General features: G+C 31.8%; 1 protein-coding gene and 1 long non-coding RNA gene across 2 annotated transcripts in view; one reads left to right on the top strand and one right to left on the bottom strand.

The window, feature by feature from the left end:
* LOC127724858 (GPI mannosyltransferase 3-like) overlaps window positions 1-22,730 on the top strand; it is a 28,529-nt gene extending 5,799 nt beyond the window's left edge. The window contains exons 3-8 of the mRNA XM_052231868.1: window positions 1,318-1,435; window positions 3,029-3,255; window positions 6,280-6,429; window positions 13,742-13,999; window positions 14,710-15,261; window positions 17,896-22,730. Of these exons, the coding sequence (XP_052087828.1) occupies window positions 1,318-1,435; window positions 3,029-3,255; window positions 6,280-6,429; window positions 13,742-13,999; window positions 14,710-15,261; window positions 17,896-18,190 (1,600 nt within the window). The 3' untranslated portion in view covers window positions 18,191-22,730. The remainder of the gene's footprint in view (window positions 1-1,317; window positions 1,436-3,028; window positions 3,256-6,279; window positions 6,430-13,741; window positions 14,000-14,709; window positions 15,262-17,895) is intronic.
* LOC127724869 (uncharacterized) lies at window positions 8,301-9,683 on the bottom strand. The gene is made up of 2 exons (XR_007992763.1): window positions 9,431-9,683; window positions 8,301-8,747 (listed from the first exon to the last, which is right to left on the bottom strand). It is a non-coding gene; the product is annotated as an uncharacterized LOC127724869 (long non-coding RNA).
* Window positions 22,731-23,628: the final 898 nt, after the last annotated feature.

Genomic DNA, 23,628 nt, shown 5'->3' with positions numbered 1-23,628 from the left:
TTCCCCATCAGATACAAGGGTATATTTTTGTTTACAGGAACCAGTGATTTGTTAATGTGTTCACACATTACATACCTCATGTATTTGCATAATTTGAATGATTTGGGCATAACATCTATATGATGCCTTACAAAATGTATGTCAGTGCAAAAGGATAGTCACATGACATGGTTTTCCTATTTCATAGTTAAATGCTTGTATTATTAGTTTTTCTTTGTCATTGGTGGTGTAATATAAAGATTCAAGTGCATCAAAGAAATGCCAGGAAACATATAGATATAAGAAGATGTGGTATGAGTGCCAATGAGACAACCCTCCATCCAAGTCAAAATTTATATAAGTAAACCATTATAGGTCAAAGTACGGTCTTCAACACGGAGCTTTGGCTCACATCGAACAGCAAGCTATAAAGGGCCCCAAAAATTACTAGTGTAAAACCATTCAAATGGGAAAACCAACGGTCTAATCTATATAAAAAACAAGAAACAAGAAACACTTATGAACCACATCAACAAACGACAACTACTGAACATCCGATTCCTTACTTAGGACAGGTGCAAACAATTGCACCGGGTTTCAACGTTTTAATGGTACCAAACCTTCACCCTTATCTGAAACAATAGTGTAACATCACAAAATAGAAAAACACAATATCTATACATTGCTATAGGTCAAAATTTTAGGTCAGTGATCATAGATCATTTTAAAAAGTAACACCTTTTTTACTAATAAACTTTTAGTTACACAGTGAGTCACCATACCAATTAGATTCAAACTTTTCTTTTAAAAAGTTCATTGTGGTCCTTGCTGATTTAGGATTTAAAAAAACAAGTTACCATGAATTTGCATTTACACAACCACTATTTAAGTCTAGTGCTCAAAATAAGATCATAGTACATTTGTATAATTTACTATTATATATACCATATGTTTCAGGAATTAAATCTTTTAATTATTTGAAAGTCTTCTCTAAGCTTATAAGTAGGTACAAGTCTACCAAGTATTAAAAAGGCAAAACCAATAATTATTTTTCATTTTCTAATAAGGCTAGAGGTACTAACCCTCCTGAATTTAGCATGCCCTCTACCTGTGCTAATAACTTATTTACAGGAATACACTTATACTCCTAATGACAGGTTTCCAACACATTTTACTTTACCTCTTCAAATTTTACTGGATTTTGACCTGAGTGAGCATCTGGCATTTGCACTATCTAGGTACTATATATATCAATGTTGCTGTATGAAAATTGTGTTCATGTTCATGCACATAAATATAAAATATATACTTGGTAAATGTATTTTTTTGTTCTTTAAGGTATGGTTATTTAACTTGGGAATGGAAACATGGATTAAGGGGATACCTGTATCCTTTTGTATTTTCTTCTCTATACAAATTCCTATACATATTTGGACTAGATTCCAGAATATTGTTGGTAAGTTCATATAAAGTTAAAACTTATTTCATGCAAATTCCTTCATAGTTAAAAATTTACTGGTATGAAATTCTGAAGATCTTAACACCAAAAATGTTTCTTATGCAACTGCAAATTGTTACAATTGTTTTAAAAGTTATTCCTAATATTGGAATAATAATTTGTAGAGAATGATTTATATTTTTTTACTGATTGGAAGCTACATGAAAAAAATCTTTATGTTGTCAAAGAAGAAGAACAGAATTTTGATTAGCTTTTCATGTACTTTGATATATATTTCAATATTCTGAAGTTACACCATTTGTAAATACATGTACCAGTAAGTGTTAATTAATGATAACTTGTTTGGACTTTATTTATCTTAAGTTGTATTAACACTTGTTAGATATAATGTTGTTTCAGGGAAATAGCTTATTTCAGACAATTTTTTAGATGGACAATTTTCAGTGTTTTCAAAAAAAAAATTATTTTCTTTGTTTTTTTTTACGACCGCAAAAAAATTTTTGTGGTCGTATATTGGTATGACGTTGGCGTCGTCGTCGTCCGAAGACACATTTGTTTTCGCACTCTAACTTTAGTTTAAGTGAATGGATCTTTTGAAATTTTACCATAAGGTTCAATACCACAAAAGGAAGGTTGGGATTGATTTTGGGGGTTATGGTAATAAGGGGCCAAAAAGGGGCCAAAAATAAGCATTTTTGTAACTTCCAGACATAACTTGTGTGTTTGTGTATGGATCTCTCTGACATTGTACCACATGGTTCCATATCACAAAAGGAATGCTGGGATTGATTTTTGGGGTAATTGCCTCAAAATTTTAGGAATTAGGGGCCAAAAAAGGGGCAAAAAAAAAAGCATTTTTCTAGTTTCATGACAATAACTTGTGTGTAAGGGTATGGATCTTTCTGAAATTGTACTACAAGGTTCCATATCACAAAGGGAAAGCTGGAATTGAGTTTGGGGGTAATTGCCCAAAACGTTTAGGAATAAGGGGCCAAAAGGGGGCCAAAAATAAGCATTTTTCTAGTTTCCATACAATAACTTGCGTTCAAGTGTATGGATCTCTCTGAAATTGTACTGCAAGGTACTATACCACATAGGAAAGGCTGGGATTGATTTTGGGGGTAATTGCCTCAAAATTTTAGGAATTAGGGGCCATAAGGAAAAAAAAAACAAGCATTTTTCTAGTTTTAGGACAATAACTTGTGTAAGTGTATGGATCTTCCTGAAATTGTACTACAAGGTTCCATATCACAAAGGGAAAGCTGGAATTGAGTTTGGGGGTAATTGCCCAAAACGCTTAGGAATAAGGGGCCAAAAGGGGGCCAAAAATAAGCATTTTTCTAGTTTCCAGACAATAACTTGTGTTCAAGTATCAAGCTGCGCCCAGCGGAGCATTTTATTTTTTATGCTGAACATTTTCTAAAATGAATGGGACTACATGTATGACCAATGCCACATCTCATCCCATTTCAGTTTTTTACATGTAGGTTAGCAGATTTCAGCTCACAAAAGCAAATTGTTGGAACATCATATATGAAGATGTATTAAATATCACTAAGATACATGTATATGTTATACTTTTTGTTTTAGATAAAACTTCCAAGACTTCTTCAAGGAGTTTTTGCTGCTTTTGGTGACCTTTACCTTTTTAAGTTGTCATGGAAACTAACAGATCGAGCCACAGCACAGTGGTCACTATTCTGTCAGGTGACTTCTTGGTTCATGTTCTACTGTATCACCAGAACTCTTACAAACTCCATGGAAACAGTCCTAGTTACTGTAGCACTGTATTATTATCCATGGCCAAAGTGTAAAAGGTACATTTCTATACAACTTAATAAGAACAAAAATATTTCAAAATTTTGGTGAGTCCAACATTAAATTTATCCTGTTTTTGAAATTTCATTGAGTCCAAGCCAAAAAATGGTAAATCCATGACTCAACTAGAATTATTACCAGAACCCTGATGATAAGGCTTGGTGATTATAACAAATTTTGGCCCTTTCCAAATTTTCTGCCTGTCTTCATCTCAAAGTCACAGTGTTAGTTTTTATAAAACACATTAGATAATATGAACAAAGCTAGTAAGTTTATCCATATTGAAGCTAATGTTATATGAACTGAAATACAGTTTGATAAATAATTGATAATTCACAAATACAGGTAAAATATAAAACATATAATGTAAATTAAATTATTGATCAGCTTCAGATGGATGCAGTTATCAATTTGTTCTATGATTTATAAATAAGATATAAGATGGAAGTTTTGGAAACCGAAATTAATAAACGTGTAAGGTAATCTGGTAATCAATTATAGGGTAAAAAATAGTTAGGTTGAAATATAAATTGTATTACTAAAACATAAATAACTTCATGTACTTTACTATATTTATGTATCTCTGTATACATATATCATACTATACATCTATACTAATGGATAATTTCGATTCATTTATATGTTTCAGAGTTTAGTGTGACGTCCATTTTCTATGAACTAGTACACATTTTTGTTTAGGGGCCAGCTCCCCTTTTCATTCTCAATTTTAATAGACACACTTGATATATGTGTAGATTATGAATATACATGGGCAGGTACATGTACATGATACTTAAAAGTCTTGGTAAGAATGTGAACACAGTTTTCATTAATATAATTTAATTAACAAAGTATAGTACATTTACCTGTCATTTACATGTGTTTGCACTGGTTTCAAAGTTATAACCAAATATACACAAGTGTTAACTTATTTAAACTCTTTACCCAGAGCATTATAAACACTTGCATGACTTGTTATGTATATACATTGATATTGCGTAGATAAAACAGCTTGCTTCAGTTATTTTATCTTTAACAAGTGATATTCAATAAAACAGTTATATACACAGATGTTAACTTATTTGAACTCTTTACTTAAAGCATTAAAACACTTGCGTGACTTGTTAGGTATATAATTCTTTTTCATTTTGAAAAAGTACATTTTCAATACCTTTCTGAAAAATTTTAAATTCAAATTCAACAAAAATACACTACACTATCTTTTGAATTTATTCTTTCATCCATATTAAATCATTAATGATAAATGTGGAAAGGAGATGCAAAATTTCAGATCAGCTATAGTAATATATAAGAATATGCCTCAAAAATGAAAATTTACCCAATCTTTGGACAAGAGAATAAACACTTTTATAGTGAGATTATGGACATGAAAATTACTCTATGCCACCCTACAACTATTCATCTTCAGTGTCATGTAATTGTTTTCAAAATCTATAAGCAATCCTTAGAGGAGAAAATTAGTATATCTACAAATGTATGTTTGTACTTACAAAGGGGTTACTTTTGGGAAACAAGATCCTAGTTTTAGGTCTCTTCATATATTGGTCCCATGTTCTACAAGGATGAGGTGCAGTACGAGGGAGTGTCATCCTAAATGCTTTAAAAAAAAAAAAAAACATTTTATCCCGGATCCCAAAAAAATAATGAATTAATTCCCAATTCCCACAAATATAAAAGTCAGATTCCGAACTCTTGCAAAAAATTAAGGCCTAATCTGTACGTCCAGACAAAGGTCATTCCACCCCGCAAGGATAATAAGTCCATTTTATTAGAAGAATCTTTATTTGGTAATTTCTTCTGTTTCAAAAGATGTATACTTAAAATCTGAAACTTTGAATAAGATATGCAATTTAAACAAATTTCATTTTTGAATAAAGACTAAGAGAACCACTGTCACTGACATATATAGCTCATTTTATCCACTAATTAAATGCTTATTTTTCTAAAGAACTGCAATAAACTGTCTGCAATAGTGCTACATGTATATCAAGGGTTTTTTATGTCCACACTTTACCTAAATATGATTTGTACATGTATAAAAAATACATTTGTACATTGTCACTTTTTAATAGTTGTTTAAGCACCTAGAAAAGAGGGACGAAAGATACCAGAGGGACAGTCAAACACATAGATCGAAAACAAACTGACAACGCCATGGCCAGACAAACAGACAAATAATAGTACAGATGACACAACATAGAAAACTAAAGACTAAGCAACACGAACCCCACCAAAAACTGGGGATGATCTCAGGTGCTCCGGAAGGGTAAGCAGATCCTGCTCCAAATGTGGCACCCGTTGTGTTGCTTATGTTATTACAAATCCAGTAAATAGTCTAATTCGGTAGGTCACATTCGTGAAAAGGGAAGGGTATTGTAGTTACGACATAAGGAACATATCTGATATCTTCTGTGAAATGGTTATTCCATAATGGTCAACCAACTCGTGATGGTGTCCGTAAAATTTACGAAGGGATGATTTCAACTTCACCATTTGGAACTCTTGGTTTAATAGCTTCCTTGTGAGCAGCAATCCTCTATCAAGGAAATCATGATAGGAAATACAAGCCCAGGAATATCGTATCAATTGGGAGATATATACGCCGTATGCTGCTGGAATGTTGCTACATAGAAATGGAAAGTTCACAATTGGGAAGCTGAAATCATCTCTTTTGTCGTAAAGTTTTGTTTTCAACCGACCCTCATTGTCAATTTCTAGATGTAAGTCAAGATATGAGGCAGACTTAACTAGAATTGACAACACAGACATGGGCGAATAAAATCCATAAAATTGAAATCATTCAAATACTCTTCCAATCTTTCCACCAGTGATGTTGATCACTTTGATTTTCTTAGCAGTTAATAGAATTTAATTTAAACTGACCAATGTAAAAAACTTTGCTTTCCTATAAATGCTTTAATTTATGCAAGGAAGGTTAATAAACTGTCATGCATAAGATGATAGATGTTACTAATCATGCTTTCTTTTTTTTTTAATTTCAGTACATCCTTGACAAATTATTTAGTATTTGCATCATTATCTGTTCTAGTCCGACCAACAGCAGCCATCATTTGGTTGTTAATGTGTTCTTGGCATCTACAACAATCGTCTCACAACATATTCAAAATTCTTAAACAGTATTTTTTCATTGGGTAAGTTAACGTTATATTTGCTTATTATGCAATATTTTAATTTGTAATAGAAAAGAAAGGATATGGGGTATCCATCCATGACACGAAATCAGTTCATGCACAGCAAAAAACACAAAAAACAAAGGTTTTATTGCTGTTCTATATCTCAAAGTCAAAGTAGTTTCCTTTCAGGAACATGACCCAAACACATTTCAATGTACACATCCAAAACCAGGAACCTTGTCAGTGGCTGTCTTTAGTTTTATCTAGTGTTTTAATCCTTTAAAGAGTTTAGTGTTAAGGGAATACAATACAGTTACAGTGGAGGTAAGGTAAAGTAAACTGATCTTTTTCACGAGGTCAAAATGTGATATATGGGGAGATGAATTTTTTTTGACGGATTTATTCATTAGCTTGAAAATGAGTACATGGATCCTTCTTTTTTAAAATGACATTTTACTAGATTATGTTTGATGATTATTTGTTCTAAATTTTATAAACAAATCACCACTGATTTTATTATACGACCGCAAAAAAATTTTGTGGTCGTATATTGGTATGACGTTGGCGTCGTCGTCGTCGTTGTCCGGTCGTCGTCGTCCGAATACACCTTGGTTTTCGCACTCTAACTTTAGTTTAAGTGAATGGATCTTTTTGAAATTTGACCATAAGGTTAAATACCACAAAAGGAAGGTTGGGATTGATTTTGGGGGTAATGGTACCAACAGTTAAGGAATTAGGGGCCAAAAAGGGGCCAAAAATAAGCATTTTCTAGTTTCCAGACAATAACTGTGGAACAATGTATGGATCTCTCTGAAATTATACTACAAGTTTCCATACCACAAAGGGATGGTTAGGATTTGCTTTGGGGGGTTATGGCTCAAACCGTTTAGGAATTAGGGGCAAAAAAGGGGGAAAAACAAGGTTGTCCTGGTTAATGGACAAATACTTTAGTACAAAACATAATTTAAAGCAGTGTAAGGGAGATAAATCAAATACATCATTGAAATTATCTCCCTTACACTGCTTTTAAATTATGTATAAGGTGGCAGAAACCAGTTATTTTACAATACATCTTTAGAATTTCATGGATTTATGATTTTATTTTCTTGAAAATTCATTCAAGCTTATATACAAATAAAATGTATGGATTCAAGTAACTAAGATGTGTGCGTGCTTATGTGAATATATAGAAAACCTTTAAATTTGGGTGTCTGTCCAGCATGGATATTTTAAAATTTATAAATGCATTGCAAATAAGGCAAAAAATGTGATGCTCTGATACCAATCTAATCCTTACCTGCAGAATCCTGCTAAAAGCCGACAAGAATTTTAGGCAAAATTCAAGAGATAAATGATATTCAGTGAATTAGAGCCTTGTCCGAACCTATCCTTACCATCAAAATCTCAAGATATTTTTGTTTACATAAAACTGAAGTTTTTCCCCACTTTGATTGGATGCCGTCAAGTGAGGAGACCACAATTTTGACTTCTGATTGGACCCATTTGTGAAGGAAATCCCCAACCTGTGTATGCAACTACTTACTTGTGTAGTACAATAGCCTAGAATTTACATTCATTTATTTTTTCAGTCCACATGATGCAATTATATACCTCAATGCTTAACTATAACCAAATTTCTGCGTGGGACACATGTTCTGGTACACCAAAACTGGTACCTGCCACCTTTAACCACTTATTAAAAAGAATATATTTCCATTTTTTTAGTCTGATTGAGTTCTGTAGTCATTTGCCATTAAAAATACATGCAGTGCATATGGTTACGGCACAAAAAAAAACATTAATAGGCTTTGTAAGACCAAATTTATTAAAGCAATATTTGTGTCTTTTGCCGTCAAACTGCTTCGAATGCAAAAAAAATAGAAAAAAAGGATTGTGTTCATATTTAATAAATTTTATTGTGTGAGTTTTCTGGTACAGTGTATGAATTATCCAACAGTTCTCAAAAATACTTTAGTTTATTGTTTCATGCATGATATAAAACCACTTACAACTGATCTCAGGAAGTATTTTTCCATTGTTTGAGGTATTAAATAGTCTCAATTCTTGTCACTATCACTGTTCTGCTAACTGCAGTGCTGAAAAAGGCTTAGTTTTGAATAAACTAATATTTTTGGTACATATATTTCACTTTGTAGATCCATGCTGCACTAAACTAAGTGTACATTTATTCGCAATCAGTCTCATATCTCTTCTCCACATGAGCTAGCTGTGTAGGCCGCATGTTGAAATTTTAGAATTGCCACACTATTGCTGATGAGAGAGACCAGTTTTCTTATTTCTGTAGCCTGTCCTACAGTATCAACTATGTAGTAGACCTATAAAAAAAGAAGAATTCATATATTCATAGTTAAAAAGTAAATAAATAAGAAAATGTCCATATCATGTGAAATAAATCATTATAACAGGTAATATACAGTATAATCAGCTTTTTCTAGTGCTATGCTGAGGCTTATTTTACTTTTTTCTCTCGTTGTAATTGCTATTTCTATATATTTTATGATATAAAATCATTGTTTGGTGAATATAATCATTTTAAAACTAGTCAATTGAGTGTCATTGTTTGTATTGGTATACAGAGTTATCTGTCTTGATATTTGATAATTCTTAAAATCCATGTAAAAACTGTTTTCTTCCAAACAGACCTATACATTGACTGTGAATAAAAGAAATGTAACACCACACACCTGTAGAACCCTTAAAAAGGCACATTTTGTGATATGTTAAAATCATGTTTAGGCTTAAGGTGGCAGAAACCAGTTATTTTACAATACATCTTTAGAATTTCATGGATTTATGATTTTATTTTCTTGAAAATTCATTCAAGCTTATATACAAATAAAATGTATGGATTCAAGTAACTAAGATGTGTGCGTGCTTATGTGAATATATAGAAAACCTTTAAATTTGGGTGTCTGTCCAGCATGGATATTTTAAAATTTATAAATGCATTGCAAATAAGGCAAAAAATGTGATGCTCTGATACCAATCTAATCCTTACCTGCAGAATCCTGCTAAAAGCCGACAAGAATTTTAGGCAAAATTCAAGAGATAAATGATATTCAGTGAATTAGAGCCTTGTCCGAACCTATCCTTACCATCAAAATCTCAAGATATTTTTGTTTACATAAAACTGAAGTTTTTCCCCACTTTGATTGGATGCCGTCAAGTGAGGAGACCACAATTTTGACTTCTGATTGGACCCATTTGTGAAGGAAATCCCCAACCTGTGTATGCAACTACTTACTTGTGTAGTACAATAGCCTAGAATTTACATTCATTTATTTTTTCAGTCCACATGATGCAATTATATACCTCAATGCTTAACTATAACCAAATTTCTGCGTGGGACACATGTTCTGGTACACCAAAACTGGTACCTGCCACCTAAAGTAATGGTTAATGAACAATAAAGATAATTTAAAACAGTGTAAGGGAGGTAATCCAAATACAACGTTTTGGTTACTTCCCTTACACTGCTTTTAAATTATGTTTAAAAAAATACATATTTATAAAGGAAGACCAGTAAAAATATCTGCAAATGTTGCATCTTTTTTTTTTACAAAAAAATCCATATGAAAGATTTGACACTATATTTTTAATTCTATTATAAAATAGATTAAGTTAGCACTATGGTAAATTTAAATGGGTAATTATGGTTGCCAACTCCATTGGAAATTTGAATTGAGATTATGACCATATCTTGAGGGAAAGAATTTTTTTGGGGAAAAAAAGGGGGGGGGGGATAAAAAGAAATTGTGGGGGGTCAATTTTTTCTCATTTCAGATTTCAGAAATTAAAAAGAATTATTCTTCAAATATTTTTTTTTTTTCAAATTTCAAATATTGAAAAATTTCAAGAAGTAATCTTTAATTGCACAGTATGGCGCATTAGATTTGTAAAATCTTTGATCACATTTATTTATTTGTTATGCCTAATCTAACAGTGTATTTAGATTTTTAATTTTGGGTCCAGTTTTCAAATTGGTCTACATTAAGGTCCAAAGGGTCCAAAATTAAACTTTGTTTGATTTTAGCAAAAATTTAATATATGAGGTTCTTTGATATGCTAAATCTAAATATGTATTTAGATTTTTGATTTTTGGCCCAGTTTTCAAGTTGGTCCAAATTGGGGTCCAAAATTAAACTTTGTTTGATTTCAACAAAAATTGAATATATGGGGTTCTTTGATATGCTGAATCTAACCATGTATTTAGATTTTTTATTTGTGGACCCCGTTATCAAATTGGTTCATATTGAGGTCAAAAGGGTCCAAAATTAAACTTTTGTTTGATTTCATCTAAAATTGAATTATTGGGGTTCTTTGATATTCCAAATCTAACAGTGTATTTAGATTTTTAATTTTGGGTCCAGTTTTCAAATTGGTCTACATTAAGGTCCAAAGGGTCCAAAATTAAACTTAGTTTGATTTTAACAAAAATTGAATTCTTGGGGTTCTTTGATATGCTGAATCTAAACATGTGTTTAGATTTTTGATTATGGGCCCAGTTTTCAAGTTGGTCCAGTATTTAAACTTTGTTTGATTTCAACAAAAATTGAATATATGGGGTTCTTTGATATGCTGAATCTAAACATGTATTTAGATTTTTGATTATGGGCCCAGTTTTCAAGTTGGTCCAAATTGGGGTCCAAAATTAAACTTTGTTTGATTTCAACAAAAATTGAATATATGAGGTTCTTTGATATGCTGAATCTAACCATGTATTTAGATTTTTTATTTGTGGGCCCCGCTATCAAATTGGTTCATATTGAGGTCAAAAGGGTCTAAAATTAAACTTTGTTTGATTTCATGAAAAATTGAATTATTGGGGTTCTTTGATATGCCAAATCTAACCGTGTTTTTAGATTTTTAATTTGGGTCCCATTTTTTAAAATTGGTCTTCATTGAGGTCCAAAGGGTCCAAAATTAAACTTAGTTTGATTTTAGCAAAAATTGAATTATTGGGGTTCTTTGATATGCTAAATCTAAACATGTGTTTAGATTTTTGAATATGGGCCCAGTTTTCAAGTTGGTCCAAGTTGGGGTCCAAAATTAAACTTTTTTTGATTTCAACAAAAATTGAATATATGGGGTTCTTTGATATGCTGAATCTAACCATGAATTTAGATTTTTTATTTGTGGGCCCCGCTATCAAATTGGTTCATATTGAGGTCAAAAGGGTCCAAAATTAAACTTTGTTTGATTTCATCAAAAATTGAATTATTGGGGTTCTTTGATATTCCAAATCTAACAGTGTATTTAGATTTTTAATTTTGGGTCCAGTTTTCAAATTGGTCTACATTAAGGTCCAAAGGGTCCAAAATTAAACTTAGTTTGATTTTAACAAAAATTGAATTCTTGGGGTTCTTTGATATGCTGAATCTAAACATGTGTTTAGATTTTTGATTATGGGCCCAGTTTTCAAGTTGGTCCAGTATTTAAACTTTGTTTGATTTCAACAAAAATTGAATATATGGGGTTCTTTGATATGCTGAATCTAAACATGTATTTAGATTTTTGATTATGGGCCCAGTTTTCAAGTTGGTCCAAATTGGGGTCCAAAATTAAACTTTGTTTGATTTCAACAAAAATTGAATATATGAGGTTCTTTGATATGCTGAATCTAACCATGTATTTAGATTTTTTATTTGTGGGCCCCGCTATCAAATTGGTTCATATTGAGGTCAAAAGGGTCTAAAATTAAACTTTGTTTGATTTCATGAAAAATTGAATTATTGGGGTTCTTTGATATGCCAAATCTAACCGTGTTTTTAGATTTTTAATTTGGGTCCCATTTTTTAAAATTGGTCTTCATTGAGGTCCAAAGGGTCCAAAATTAAACTTAGTTTGATTTTAGCAAAAATTGAATTATTGGGGTTCTTTGATATGCTAAATCTAAACATGTGTTTAGATTTTTGAATATGGGCCCAGTTTTCAAGTTGGTCCAAGTTGGGGTCCAAAATTAAACTTTTTTTGATTTCAACAAAAATTGAATATATGGGGTTCTTTGATATGCTGAATCTAACCATGAATTTAGATTTTTTATTTGTGGGCCCCGCTATCAAATTGGTTCATATTGAGGTCAAAAGGGTCCAAAATTAAACTTTGTTTGATTTCATCAAAAATTGAATTATTGGGGTTCTTTGATATTCCAAATCTAACCGTGTATTTAGATTTTTAATTTTAAGTCCCGTTTTTTAAATTGGTCTACATTAAGGTCCAAAGGGTCCAAAATTAAACTTAGTTTGATTTTAGCAAAAATTGAATTATTGGGATTCTTTGATATGCTGAATCTAAACATGTGTTTAGATTTTTGATTATGGGCCCAGTTTTCAAGTTTGTCCAAGTTGGGGTCCAAAATTAAACTTTGTTTGATTTCAACAAAAATTGAAAATATGGGGTTCTTTGATATGCTGAATCTAACCATGTATTTTGATTTTGGACATTGGACCATAATAGGTAAATTAAAAAAATTCAAGTTCTTAGACCACATTCTTTCTGTGTCAGAAACCTATGCTGTGTCAAATATTTAATAACAATCCAAATTCAGAGCTGTATCAAGCTTGAATGTTGTGTCCATACTTGCCCCAACTGTTCAGGGTTCGACCTCTGAGGTCGTATCAAGCTGCGCCCCAGCGAAGCATTTTATTTTAATTAGATACAGTAAATATCCAACAAAAAATGTCTTTTTTTAATCTCTAAAATTATGAAAATTTGATAGAAATTAATTATTTCCAAAGAGTTGTTACAAGTAAGAGCATACATATTAAATATTTTAGCAAAAAACCGCTTGTGACCACAAAGTTCAAAATATGTCTATTTAAAGGATAGAAATGTCCAAGAAATCTAAATTTTTAGTAAATGTTTAAAATATCAACCCCATTTATCACTAAAAGTAGCATAAGATAGAAAAAAAATAACTGCGGTATCAAAACTGTAGTGTATTCCCTGAAATGCAGGTCTTATGTTATTCATAACTTGTCTTAAGACTTACATGTAGGATAATTTATAGCTTTACCTATTGTAAAGACCTTTAAGTTGGTCTGTTGTTGATCTCTCATGTCTATTCTGTGTATTTTCTTGTTTATGTGCATAGTTAGGTTAATTGCTATGTTATTGACAGGATACCACTCAACTCATTTTAATATTAATTATCAACTGCTTGGTTCAATCTTTGACTAAAAACTTTAAAAAATTGGATTGAAATGCTTGCTGTTCTCTGAAGTTGTAAAAAAAATTACCTAAATTAATTCTGGACATTCAAATTTCTGTTTACCTATTTCAATGTTAATTATTTATGAATTACTTGTAGTTCTGTCATGTTGGTGTTTAGCTGTATCATTGACCGTTGGTATTATGGAGACTGGATATTAGTGCAATACAACTTCATAGAATTTAATGTCCTAAAGGGAGGAGGTTCATTTTACGGGACACATCCATGGCATTGGTACATCACACAAGGTTATCCTGTCATCATGACCAGTCATCTTTTCCCTTTTGTAATGGGTGCATGGAAGGCCAGAAATAAAGTTCTCTTATTTCTCATTGTATGGATGATATTTTTCTACAGGTGAGTACAGAAACCACACAACAGAATTTCATGAAACTTTGTAGATAATGAGGACATACTATTTAGATGTGCATATCGTCAGGACATTATGATTCAATTTTTTTCTAGGATTTATGCCCTTTGCACTTAGAATATTGGCCTAAATATACTACTACAACAGTTTGTCATCGCAACTCCTCTGAAAACACACAACAGAATGTCATGAAACTTTGTAGATAATATGGACATACTATGTAGATGTGCATATCAACAGGAAATTATGATTCAATTCTTTTTCTAGGATTTATGCCCCTTTGAACTTAGAATTTTGGCCTAAATATACTACTGCAACAGTTTGTGATCGCAACTCCTCTGAAACCACACAACAGAATTTCGTGAATTTTTGTAGTTAATGAGGACATAACATGTAGATGTGCATATCCACAAGAAATTTTAATCAGTGGACTTTTGTAGGAGTTCTGAGTCTTTGAACCTATTAGGAATCTGGTGATATTTTGTTTGTCCAGTGACAGTGTGGGGGCTTGGGGTATGTGAGAGTGCTCAAAAAGGTTCTTTCATTTGACCTCTTTTGTCATTGAATGTGATTTCTGTAAAAAAATAACTGCTTCTGCATTGTCCATGTTGAATACAAAAGGACAGAGGCTGGTAGAACAAATATTAGGTACCAGTATATAAAATTTGAGTAATTATTATTTGCTTTTACCTTACAGCTTTTTATCACACAAGGAATTCAGATTCCTACTGCCTGCATTACCAATGTCAATGCATTATTGTGGAGTATACTTCAACAGTTTATGCAGAAAACCAAGAATTAAAAAGAAAAAGCTAAAGAAAAGGTCTGAAAGTAAACAAACAAAAACTACAAGTAGCTCAGACAGTCTAGTCAGCAGTGATGGCTCCACTACACCCATCATACACCAGTCAACTGGAACTGTACATGTCATTGATGGTGCCATTGATGAATCACAGGAAGTAGATGGGGCTTCTGAAGTCACTGACAAATCACAACCTTCTAGTCCATCCTCCAAATTATCCAGTGAAGATCCCTTTGAAAAACAACAAAGAAAACACAAACATAATTTGACAATGGCTAAATATTTAGTGTTCATATTGATTGGACTTAATTTGATACCCGCCATGTATTTTGGAGTGATGCATCAAAGGGGAACAACTGTTGTTATGAAGTACCTGTACGATGAAAGCCTAGAGAAGGATATGGATGTTTTATTTTTAATGCCCTGCCATTCCACACCTTATTACAGGTAAGAGCTACAAATATGGCTATCAATTTGTACAAACTTAAGTTATTATGGATTAATTTGTTAAAATTTCTGTACATGCAAGAAATATTTGCCACTAAACATAAAACATTATTTATTGAGAATACTCTGTAACTGAGAAATTTAAATTAAAAATTGCAGAAAATTGTGCCAAACATAACCCCATTAGTTATTTTCAATTTATGCTCTAACCTGAAACAAGATATTTAAAGAAAAAACTTTTTTCAGATACACCCTTGAATTTTAATCTTCTTTAACAATCATATTCTAATGGGGGACATTATGGAGAGCTTGTGATGGTGATGCCCCCGCCATCACCGGATGGGGCTTTAAGTGTTACCCTTGTCTGTCTATCTGTCAGTCAGTACTTACATCCCAAAATTGGTTTCCGTTCTCTAACTTTAGTTTACCTCAACCAAATATTATGAAACTTATACTCAATATAAAAATAAGGAGATGAGGTATGCTTGCCAATGAGACAACTATCCACCAAAGTTCAAAGAAGTGGATGTAAGCAATTATAGGCAACCACACGGCCTTCAACAATGAGAAAAACCCATACCAATATAGTCGGCTATAAAAGGCCCCATAAAAGATATGAAACAATTCAATTGAGAAAACTAACGGCCAAATTTATAACAAAACAATTACAGTAAAACCTGTAGAAACCGGCCGGCTGCAGGACTATGAAAAAGGGCCGGTTTGGACAGTGGGACGGTTTATTCAGGTTTCCATTTTGACCAGAAGTTAATGACTTGTGACGTCCAATATATTGCATGAAAAAAGTTATGTCTGATTGTAAATTATAAACTGATAAATACAAAACGTAATAACGTAATAACTTTGCAGAATCGTTGTTTTGAATCTTCTTATTCATTGACTATAGAAATTTAAGAATCTGGTTGTTCCTCGAATTAAAAAAAATAATATTTTAACCTTTTTTTACATATCCTCGTATGTCAAATAGACCTCGGTAGCATCGGTATCCGACTTGTCATTTTCACTTTCACTTTTTCATTGTTTTCATTTGCATCAGAATCCTCACGTTGTTTGAATTGTGACACGAAAGTTTCGTTTTACTTCCATCGTTCATTTCTGACGTTGGTTTAGCCGAATAAAAAGCCAGAATTTTATCAAACAAAATTTCACCACGATCGAAACGATGTACAGTGTACGATACCCATGGATTGTCGTCATCCATTATCAGTGTCATTGGTTTAGGGGTTCACAACAAGGAACCCAGGATTTCGAAAACACGATGTAAATTTCTTACTCCGCGATTTGAAAAAAAAAATCCAAGTTACAACGTAAGTTCTATCTGAGATATATTCGACGTGTCTTAGTTTAATTTACACTTTTATAGTGTTTCAATAATACAGCTTACTACTGTACCATGTGTAAGTTCACGGTTTAACACCTGACTAATTGATTATCCTGAAAAGCCATCTTGTATAAACAAATATGTTTTGATTGCATATCGATCAATACTGTTATCATTTAAAATTAATTAGACAGACCGGTTTTGACAGGTAATTATTGATGTAATTATGAGTATTGGAACTGCATCATTAAACCGTAATTCGGAATACACAGGGTCCGGTTTACAAAGGGTATTTTAACAAAGACTTTGAAGGGAAAAAAATGGGACTTTAATTTTCGGCCGGAATGGACAGGAAACCGGTTTATTCAGGGTCCGGTTTACTCAGGTTTGACTGTAACAACAAACAAAAAAATATGACCGACATTAACCAACGACAACCACTGAACTACAGGCTCCTGACTTGGGACAGGCACATAAAGAATGTGGCGGGGTTAAACATGTTTGTGAGCGCTCAACCCTCCCCCTAACCTGGGACAGTGGTGAAACAGCACAACATAAGAACAAACTATAAAAATCAGTTGAAAAAGGCTTAACTCATCAGACCAATACAAAGCGGAACAATAAAAAAAAAACACAGACCAAACGTGGCAGGGTGTTTATCCATCCCTCATCCCTAACAACAAAAGGACACTAAGTACAGATCTGAGAAAACTCGCAGTTATGCTTATTACCACACAGATCAAGTTCGAATAAGGGTGGTGTCACTTTTACCGTTCTCAAGTTATGTCCCTTTAATATCTTAATTATGTGAGATTACAAGGGCAAGGTCAACCTGGAGCTTGCTTCTCCAAGAGAAGTTTCTTGCTGTTGTTGTTGCTGAGCCATTGTCTTGATTCTGTGTTCTGTCTGTGTCTTGATCGTTTCATAAGCTACCAAAATGAAGATAGATATCTATAATTTCTATTTTACATCACAGTTTTCATGAAAAGCTTATTTAGTCTTCCTGTTGTTTCTTTGTCAACATTGACATTCTTCTTTCCAAAGCAGAAGTTCATTTGTAACAAAGAATAGTGCAGTAAATATAAAATACCAAGCACATGTATACAATTAATGTTTATAATCATTAAACTCTTAATAAATATATTCAAATGGAATTTAATATTGATAAATTCCATTGCTTATTACGACAACAGGCCAGACTTGCGGTCCTCTTACGTAACAACCTGCCCAGAGGGTGCGAAAATTTAAACACCCATTCTACCTAAATAGTAATTTTATCTTATTTGTTATTTTAGTTACCTACATCAGAATATTACCATGAGATTTCTCACATGTGAACCAAACCTGAAACAAGTAGAAGACTACATAGACGAAGCAGACGTATTTTATGAAGATCCAGAAGATTGGTTAAAAATAGAATATAAGCAGCAGAAGAGACAATTACCAAGTCATCTTGTTTATTTTAATACTCTACAGTTTGATATTTCTTTATTTTTATCTCAGAGTGGTTACAGACAGTGTGGGAAATTTTTCCATACACATTTACCGGAAGGTAGAACAGGCAGCCATGTTATTGTTAGTTGTAGATGATAATTGTTTTAACGTGTTATTTTTTTTATCAATCGGGACCATTTTGACTTGCATATCACTTAATAGCTTATTGGTTTTGTATAGCACGCAAATTCTTTAAAATAGTTGAGACCCCACTAAAAAAAAAGATAAAGATGTTGAATATGACACTTTTTCAAACAGAAATTACTGATAAATAAGAAAAAACTATGGAAATTGTTGAAAGAACAGAAAATTGCAATTAAATTTTATACTTTTTAATTTTATTAGGGTAAAAGAAAAAATAATAAAGAAACTTTTCATTTTTATTTTTTTCTAAGAATTGTTTTTGCGTTTAATATCTTTAAGGATTGTGGTATTTCCCCCGAAAGCGTGTAAAACTTTCTAAAATGATCATATGTTGTTTTTACTTTATATGTTACATTTGTTATTTGCTTTTTGACAACTTAAAATATTCTATGCAGAAAAAAAATCATCTTACTGCTGATGTTTCTAATTTTGTTGAAATATTTTTAATCATGATCATGATATAAAAATGATTATATCCGTCCAAGAAACAATTATGTGATATCTGTTCAAAATACAGTTGAGAAGTGGTAGTTTATATTTGATGCATTTTGGGTGAATTTTGATGTATGTGAGAATTTAGAGCTAGCAATTCACAGAATTCTGGTTTGTTATATTATATTCCATTAGACGTTAACTCCCTTGCAATAATTTTTTTTCAAATGTCAAAATGTTGTTTTTTTACACTGCTGTTCCCATTTATCATGTAAGATTAAAAAATTAAATTTTAAGAAGAACATCTGAATTGGTTATGAGATTGAGTTCATTTTTAAAGGTAATTTAAATAAGGGAAATAACTCTGTTTTTTTAGCAGAACATTTTGAAAGAATTTTAATATTTATTAAAGCATTGTTTTGGCTGTCATTCTGCAATGAAAAACTTTTTTATTGCCAGTTGGTATTTTCTTAAAATTTTTCTTTATCGTAAACAAAGATTGGGTTTTCAAAGCAGGCTTCTGCTGTTTTGGCAATTGGATATTTTGTTTGGAAAATAGTGGATTATTTATCTATAAGATTTTGAAGCTTTGTTCAGTTGAATTGTTTATTTTTCTAAATTGTAATTTAAAAAAATCAAATAATAGGAATATCATTTAATATAAATTCTGGATACCAACTTTAATAATAGAATCATGGCCTACCAGTTTACAAGAATTTCAGGGCCATAATTTGAAAGTTTCTAAAAATATATAGAGAGTAAAAAAAGCAGAATTTGACTTATTTTAGAAAAATGTTCAGTATTTGTTAATTTTTCCTTACTTTAGGACACTGTTCATCCTCCCCTTCCCCCTTACAAAAAAAAATAGGACAGCAGGGAAAATGAATCAATTTGTTCAATTTTTGTTGGTAAAATGACAATTCCATAATATAGGTGGATGCTAGAATCACAAACAATCATTTATAATCATAAATTACTATTGAGTGCAAAGAGTACTTAAAAGAATATATTCTCATTATAACAGCAATTTGTGTTATATTAACTACCGCAGCTTACATGTGACATCAGATCATTCTGTTTACATCATTCTGTTAACAACTGTTAGTACCAAATTAAAGGAAAAAAAGCATACTGGAGATAATTTGGCACTCATAAAATGAAATAATGTATGACACCATTAATAAAAGCATTGTTTTAATTACTGTGGATTCATTATTATTTGTTGGATACCAATTTTCGTGGATTTCGAGGCTACAGGTGAACCATGAATTTAAATGTTCAACTAAGTTCAAATTTTCTATAGGTTTGTATGCAGACTTTTGTAAAACCACAAAATCAAATATCCACGAAATACATTTGTCCTTAATCCACGAAAATTGGTACCCACAAAAATAAATGAATTCACAGTAAGAAGAAAGACTGGTGAATATTATCAATTCCTTGATGACACAATTTGACTTTGAAATCATTAAAGAAGTCACAAGAGAAATATTTTAGATTTGTAGCAAAATATGCGAATTTCAGGAACATTTTGGCAAAATTTACAATAAGCACAAGTGTTTCCACAAAAAGTATTTTGCCAGTGAATAGATAAACACAAATTAAATACATTTCCTGTGTGAATATTTTTCGGGGACAGTAGTTCTCTGTGATATTTCTACACATGTGAAAGTCTTAAAGTAAAAATGTTGCATTCAAATACAATAACCAATACAATGAATGCTAAATATACTCTTAGATTTCTTAAATATAATCAGCAAAACTGTCTTTGATTAGATTGATTTTTTGCTAATGTTAGATTTCTGTACTAAAACTTCTTTACGTACATACCAAAATTCTTAATATGCATTGTTTTAGCTGTTTACACTATGAAGTACAGTCCCATATAAAAATGAAGCAGTATTTTTTAAATGGCTAGAACAATAAATTAATACACTTTTTAATGATTATACATAAAGATTTAGTATATATGTGCACAGTGAAGTTTTCACAAGCATTTAATTTTCCATAATTTGTGTGTCACAAAATGGGAGATAATAGTACTTTCAGCTGATCTTAAATTGATTTGAAAACCGAAATGAAGTTATCATGAAAGAAATCATTTTTGTCTAGCCTTCGACTTTAGTCGAAAAAGCGAGACATAGCAATCCTACATTCCGTCGTCGTCAGCGGCGTCCACAAATATTCACTCTGTGGTTAAAGTTTTTGAAATTTTAATAACTTTCTTAAACTATCCTGGATTTCTACCAAACTTGGACAGAAGCTTGTTTATGATCATAAGATAGTATCCAGAAGTAAATTTTGTAAAAATAAAATTCCATTTTTTCCGTATTTTACTTTTAAATGGACTTAGATTTTCTGCCAGGAAACAACACATTCACTCTGTGGTTAAAGTTTTTAAAATTTTAATAACTTTCTTATACTATTTTGGATTTGTACCAAACTTGGACAGAAGCTTGTTTATGATCAAAAGCTAGTATCTAGAAGGAAATTTTGTAAAAAAATAAATCCATTTTTTCTGTATTTTACTTTTAAATGGACTTAGATTTTCTGCCAGGAAACAACATATTCACTCTGTGGTTAAAGTTTTTAAAATTTTAATAACTTTCTTATACTATTTTGGATTTGTACCAAACTTGGACAGAAGCTTGTTTATGATCAAATGCTAGTATCTAGAAGGAAATTTTGTTTTCTTCCAGTTAACATTACATTCAGTCTGCAGTTAAAGTTTTTAAACATTTATTAGATTCATAAACTATCCTGGAATTTTACCAAACTTGGACAGAAGCTTCTTACAACCAAAAGATAGTATCAAGAGGAATATTTTTATTGATTTACTTCCTCATTTTTGTTGAGCCTGCGATTAACAGAAAAAGTAGGCGAGACACTGGGTTCCGCGGAACCCTTACGAATTTTTAATTTCAAAGCTTCTCTTTCTGCCACTGATTTTAAGAAAATCATTTGTCATGCATGAGTTATTTCCCCTAATCATTTAATCTTTGTAAAAATTATCTTAAATCATCTTCACTAGCGAAGGGTTACGATCCAGTCACCTCCTCTCCAACCTTGGCAAATTAAGACAGCATTTGTGATCACAGTGCTGTGCCATCTATCAGTAGATAAAAGTCACGCCCATTAAGACTGCATCATTCTTGACCAATGACAGCATGTAAAAATGGTTGTGTCTAGTGTTTACAAATTTCGTGAAGCAGGAACCGAAAATATACGTTCACATTCCAACTTTTACGTGAGAAACATACCTGGGACATTCAATTAGTTGATTACGATCTTTAAAATTGTCACTAAATATCGTCCTAGGTTTTTGGGGTAAAGACTTGTTGCACAATCAGCACGTGGCAATTGTTTATTTACATTTTCTACATTTACATGTGATCATCTTAAAGCAGTTTTTTTATTGGAAGCAGCCAGTTACAACTGCGAGCAATGGAAATCATTACTTCGTGGATCCTAAATTCTATCTTAATCCGCCAAGGGTGGAGAGGAGGGGACTGGATCGTAACCCTGGGCTAGCGAAGGGGATCTGAGATGTGAAAGACGGAAGTTGGAAAAAACTAAACCAGTGAATTTTATCAGAAGAAATTGAAAGGCATGAGAAAATAATACATTTGTTAAGGGGAAATTTTAAATTTTTATAGAGAAAAGATAAATTTAGATATTGTTTGTCAATACAAACTATCCATCATTATCTGAATAAATATTCTGTCTTATCAAGCAGTCCTTAACTAAATCATTGTTAGAAATTATATTTTCAAAATGTCGGATATTACAATAGGGGATGCAACTCTCACAAAGGAAAAAAGTGTTGCCTGATATACATTGAGTTATATGATTGAAAACATGGAAATATTATTGTAAACCGATCAAACCTTTTATATATAAGTTTTAAAAAATATACTTATTTTCATCAGGTAATAAATTTTGTATGTATATGGCTTTAACACACTATTTTCTTACTTTGTGATAATTATTTGTTATATTATTATTTGTTGTTGTAGCAGTTTTATTTTTTTCAAATTATTTTAATAAAGAGATACATATATTTCATTTGTTTACTTACATACTGATAAGGTCCTCTGAATTTTTTAGGCATTCAAAATCTTCATGTTCATAGTGAAAACAAAGGTTAAACTTCAGTTAACCTTGAAAATGACATCTTTTGATAAATAATAAATGAATTTTATAGAGGATAAATATACATATTATTTCCTTAATCCAAATTTAACATCAAGATAAAAGCAACTGCCTTAATATGACTATGTTTATTGGTTCCTTTCAATATCCGAACTTTTTAAGAGATCAACTATAAAACGGTTAAATATGAAGCAATTTCGTATAAAATGATAAAATTTTCAAAACTAAATCTTTTATACCTGTGTGTCTATGAAAATAAGATGATGTGGGATGGGGTATTGCTCCCAAAACACATTCGCACCCTACATGTTCACCCCTGGGTTCATTCGCACCCTATTTTTATTGTTGTAGTAGCAATATCATTGTAAATAGTTTGATAGCTGTTTGGTATCTTCCACCTTTCTTTTACAGATCTTTACATGTCTTTAGAGATGAATGACTATATTCATAATTCATTTCGTCAAAACAATTCACAACATCAAAACCGGTGTACTTTTTAGCTCACCATGGCCCGAAGGGCCCCATGTGAGCTTATGCCATCACTTGGCGTCCTCCGTCTTCGTCGTAAACTATTTCAAAAATCTTCTCCTCTGAAACTACTGGGCCAAATACCTTCAAACTTTAACTAAATGTTCCTTAGGGTATCTAGTTTATAAATTGTATCCGAAGTTTTGATCCATCGACAAACATGGCCGCCATGGCTGAAAATAGAACATAGGGGTCAAATGCAGTTTTTGGCTTATATCTCAAAAACTAAAGCTTTTAGAGCAAATCTGACATGGGGTAAAATTGTTCAATTGGTCAAG

The sequence above is a fragment of the Mytilus californianus genome, unplaced genomic scaffold (assembly GCF_021869535.1).
Source record: "Mytilus californianus isolate M0D057914Y unplaced genomic scaffold, xbMytCali1.0.p SCAF_1, whole genome shotgun sequence".
NCBI lineage: Eukaryota > Metazoa > Mollusca > Bivalvia > Mytilida > Mytilidae > Mytilus > Mytilus californianus.
This window is presented reverse-complemented; position numbering and strand designations above follow the sequence as displayed.